General features: G+C 47.1%; 1 protein-coding gene across 1 annotated transcript; it reads left to right on the plus strand.

Moving 5' to 3' along the window:
* The first annotated feature begins 233 nt into the window (after nucleotides 1-233).
* slitrk2 (SLIT and NTRK-like family, member 2) lies at nucleotides 234-4,647 on the plus strand. Its single transcript, XM_085287018.1, has one exon. The coding sequence runs from the start codon at nucleotides 1,109-1,111 to the stop codon at nucleotides 3,800-3,802; it is 2,694 nt and encodes an 897-aa protein (XP_085143144.1). The 5' UTR covers nucleotides 234-1,108; the 3' UTR covers nucleotides 3,803-4,647.
* The last annotated feature ends 444 nt before the right edge of the window (nucleotides 4,648-5,091 follow it).

Raw genomic sequence — 5,091 nt, forward strand, 5'->3', positions numbered from 1 at the left:
GCTAAAATTTTCTCCTTGTTTGCAGAGACAGGAGTAGAATTCGCATTCACTTTGGGAAAAGATAAGTTTGCTATGCGGTCGGAGTCAATAAAAAAGACGTATCGTTTTGCGGGCTGCTGGTTTCCTTCTCAGCCCGTGTGTGTGTGTGTTGACTGTGTAGGTGACGTAACGGCCCCATGGGTTCCTTCCTCTCTCTCTCAAACACACACGAACGCAGTCGGGCAGCAGCAGCAGCAGACGCTCAGTGCTGCTCTCAGTGTGCGGAGCGGAGGAGGAGGACAGCACAGGCTGTAGTTATGTCTCAGCTCCGGGAATATTTCTCTCCTGTACTTCTCTTTCAATCACAGCGCTGCTTTTTCTCCTGTTTTCTTTCTGCGAACTCACTTTTGCCCTCCTCTTTTCTTTAAAAGGGAAAACGAAGAAAAAGAAAGAAGGTTATAAGGACGGCCAGTAGTGCGTCATGGTGCATCTTTGCGCAATTTTTATGGATCTTTTTTTTTAAGTGCTTTTTCCTGCCTGGACTATAATGGAGCGCCTCTTCTGCGTGGAGTGGAAACGAGGCAGCGTTTCGCGGCCACTGTCTCCCTGTGAATATTTGGCTGCAGCTGCTGCTGATCTGCGTGAAACTGCTGAATAAATCGGAGCTCTCTTGAAGGAAAAAGAGGGTTGCAGTAAGCGGCTTTTTTTTCTCTGCCTCTGACAATGTGCCAAGTTCATCCAACAAGCAGGATCCCGGCGATTCGCGGTGGTTTGTATCTTTTGCTTGTCAAGGATAGATTACATTTGTGAGGGATTTAAAACAGTTTTTGGAAATCATTGTGAAGGTCAATGGAAAGATTTGCGCATCCCCTGTGCGTCACGGTCCCATTTTTTATACCAAATAACGGCGGTGCGCCTTTTCCCCCCGCGCGCCTCTGAGCTTGTATGAGCGCCTGTTTGTGTCCGTGTGAGCGCCTCTACCTCCTTTTTTCTCCCCTCTCTCCCTACAGTGAGGACTCACTCCCAGTTTTTTTTCTTTTTTTTCCCACCCCCATATCTTCCATCCCAGGCTCGTGCAGCAAACTTAAATGCTGGATCTATATTTCAGCGACCTTTCCTGGCTGTAAAAATGCTGAGCGGCGTCCTCTTGCTGAGCGTCCTCACGGTCACCAGCCTGTCACCGTCCGAAACGGAGAGCCGCAAAACTTCAGCCTCCAAAGATATCTGCAAGACGCGCTGCGTCTGCGAAGAGCGAGAGAACATCCTGAACATCAACTGCGAGAATAAAGGATTTACCACCGTCAGCCAGTTTCAGGCGCCTCCCAATAAAATCTCCCAGCTTTTTCTGAACGGAAACTTCCTGTCACGGCTCAGCGCAAATGAGTTCGTCAATTACGGCAATGTCACCTCGCTGCATCTTGGAAATAATGGCTTGCAGGAGATCCGACCGGGTGCTTTTAACGGGCTCCGCTTCCTGAAGCGGCTCCACTTGAACAACAATAACTTGGAGGTGATTAAAGAGGACACGTTTACAGGATTGGAGAGTTTGGAGTATTTACAGGCAGATTATAATTATATCAGTGCCATCGAGCCTGGCGCTTTCAGTAAACTGAACAAGCTCAAAGTGTTGATCCTCAACGACAACCTGCTGTTGTCTCTGCCTCCTAATATCTTCCGCTTTGTGCTCCTCACGCATTTGGATTTACGTGGTAACCGACTGAAGATGCTGCCCTTTGCAGGGGTCCTGGAGCACATAGGTGGCATCATGGAGATTCAGCTAGAGGAGAACCCGTGGAACTGCACCTGTGATCTAATCCCCCTCAAATCCTGGCTGGACACCATCTCTGTGTTTGTGGGGGACATAGTGTGTGAGACGCCATTCAGGCTGCACGGCAAAGACATCACACAGCTCATAAAGCAGGATCTGTGCCCCCGCAGGAACGCAGGGGAGCGTGTTCACCCTGCCTCCGACTCTCATTTTCCAGGGGCCCTGGCCCCGACCTACCACCCTGGTATTAACACCCCCACCCGAGCCCCAAAAGCTTCTCGCCCTCCCAAAATGCGCTACAGACCCACCCCTCGCCTCTCAAAGGACAAACACGTCTTTGGGCCCATAATGGTTTACCAAACACGCTCCCCTGTGCCCATGCTGTGTCCCAGTGTGTGCGTTTGCACGTCACAAAATCCAGAGAGTGGACTGAACATCAATTGCCAAGAGCGGAAGTTACACAACATTACTGAGCTTCACCCCAAGCCCTCCTACCCAAAAAAACTCCACCTCACTGGTAACTATTTACAAATGATTTACAGAACTGATCTGACTGAGTACAGCTCGCTGGAGCTGCTGCATTTAGGGAATAACAGGATAGCAGTGATTCAAGAAGGAGCTTTTGAGAATCTCACAAACCTCAGACGGTTATATCTGAATGGGAATTATATTGAATCACTCTCTCAGTCTCTCTTTGCTGGTCTGCAGTCTCTCCAGTATCTCTATTTGGAATATAACATCATCAAGGAAATTTTACCACAAACATTTAACTCACTTCACAACCTTCAGCTGCTGTTTCTCAACAACAACCTGCTGCGATCCCTCCCTGACAATGTGTTCGGGGGCACCATGCTAACAAGACTCAACCTGCGGAATAATCATTTCTCCTACCTTCCAGTTCGCGGTGTTCTAGACCAGCTGTCTGCATTCATTCAGATCGACCTGCAGGAGAACCCCTGGGACTGCACCTGTGACATCGTCGCCCTCAAAAACTGGATGGAGCTGTCCAGTACCAGCGTGGTGGTTAATGAAATAACCTGTGATTCCCCCTCGAAGCATGCGGGGCGCCTACTGCGCTCCCTTCGCAATGAGGCCATCTGCCCTGAGCCCAGCGAGGTGCCCCCACTGCAGCAGGCACCCCCTACGAAAGCTCCCACATTAAGCAGCCCTCACACTGAAGCCCCCACCCCCTCTTCCTCTTCTTCTTCTCCCACTTCTTCCCCGTCTTCTTCTTTCAGCTCAGTCAGCCCCACTGAATCCCGCCTCCACACCCCTGAGTTACACCCCGAGGTCCCCCTTTCAGTCCTCATACTTGGGCTCCTTGTGGTTTTCATCTTGTCGGTCTGCTTTGGCGCTGGCCTCTTTGTTTTTGTTCTAAAACGGCGCAAAGGGGTTGAACACATCCCCACAGGTGCTAACAACTTAGATCTCAACTCTTTCCAAGTGCAGTATGGCTCCTACGCTCCTGAACCAACCCAAGACAAAAGCTCTGAAAGCCACGTTTATAACTACATTCCCCCACCCGTGGGCTCCATGTGCCAAAACCCCATTTACATGCAGAAGGATGGTGAACAGGTGGCTTATTACCGCAACCTGAAGGAGCTCAGCTTTGGGCCACTGGACACAAAGAAGGACGACATCCTTCACCGCAGCCCAGGGGCCTACACCATCAGCACAGTGGATTTTATGGATAAATCTCCAACGTCATGTGGCTTGGTCACCCCGGAGCCTCCTGAGATGTTGTATCAGAACTTAGGGGAAAGGCCCAACAAAGAACTCCCCACAACGGCAGGCATCCCTCCATTCACCTACAACTTTTGCACTCTGCCTAAGAGACCTTGCATCGTGCCCCCTTATGAGGCTGCCACAGCACGGAGGCACATCAGCAACCAGGACAGGGTGAACAAAACTGTGTTGTATGGCACCCCGAGGAAATACTTTGGGCCCGAACACCCTTCTAAAAATGAGCACCCACTCCTGCTCCCTGGAAAGCTAAAAGCAGAGCCCGACTACCTGGAGGTTCTGGAGAAACAGACTGCCATGAGCCAACTGTAAGATAGTGACAACGGCCGCATTCGTAATAATCACGCTGTTACTGTAATAATAGCCCTCTCTATATATCTATCTTATCTATCTGTGTTCAATCCTACATGACAGACTGGAAGTGAACTGAAGCCTCTGATGATCTTTTTTTCTCTCTCTCTTGCTTTTCTTCTCTCTCTTTTTTCTTTCCAAGATGTATAAAAGAAATATAAGAAGTATATTATTATGCAGGTCTATTTTTTTCTTCTGGAAGGTATAAATTATTTCTTCATTTTTGGAAAAAGGAAATTCTAAAAAAAAAAAGAAAAAGACTTTGATGACAGCAGGTATCCAAAATGGGCAGGACTGTGTACAAAAACTGTATTTTATTTTCCCAGTGACAAAGACAAAAAGAGTTATTCTTTGTAGAAGAGGACTGACATTCCTGTATATATTTTTTAGCCTACACAGATAAATGGTGAGTGTTAAAACCATCAAAGAAAACCTTTTCAACACCCGACAAATGGCGAAATCATACAATACTTATCCCAGAAAGTGCCTTTGCACTCAACTATTTTAGCAACGATGCTCTCTGCAAACTGGAAATGTCTTTTTTTCTTTTTCAAAGTGCTGTATTTTAAAGAAATCTTTATGTAAAATAGAAGATTTATTTGTCCGTTTCAAAAGAAAAAAAAGGAAAAAAATGAACTCGAGACCGGGTGTGAAGTTATATGTTGGTTCCTGCCAGGGAAGACCATATTATTTTGCTATGTGTCTTTGGAGCTGTACAACTTCTAGACAACATTGTATGCTATAGGTGAGCAATACAGTGCGGCAAAGCAGCGCAATTAAATTTTCACTGAAGCACTTTGTCAAGATCCTGAGCTGGGAGTGAATTTTGTTTCCACTGTGCATGATTATTTTTGGATGTGGTGTTACGCTGTGCCGACTGCTGTGTGTGTGTGTGTGTGTGTTTGTGTGTGTGTGTGTGTGGTTACAGCCAGAGAAAATGAAAATAGAGCCTGCCTGCAGCTCCTCCTCCTCCTCTCGCACTCACTCTGTCTGTAATGAAATGTGATGGGCCCTCTAATGATTGACGAGATTTCTTTTTTCTTTTTTTTCCTTTTCTCCTGCAGCTGAAAGATATTTGCTGCATTCCTACCAAGCAGCAGATGTCAGTAAATGTCGGCTTCTGCTCAGTCATCATTTGCTTGTCCAGGGAGTTTACAGAGGTGTTGGCGAGTCATGTCCAAGACATTTTTTTATTTTTATTTTCTTGACTGTCTGACCAGATTTAGCCCAAATATCTACATGTGTTTCTT

The sequence above is a fragment of the Mchenga conophoros genome, linkage group LG2, assembly GCF_057382185.1.
Source record: "Mchenga conophoros isolate Kocher_MC1m ecotype Shallow Benthic linkage group LG2, M_conophoros_male_GT1.1, whole genome shotgun sequence".
Taxonomy (NCBI): Eukaryota; Metazoa; Chordata; class Actinopteri; order Cichliformes; family Cichlidae; genus Mchenga; species Mchenga conophoros.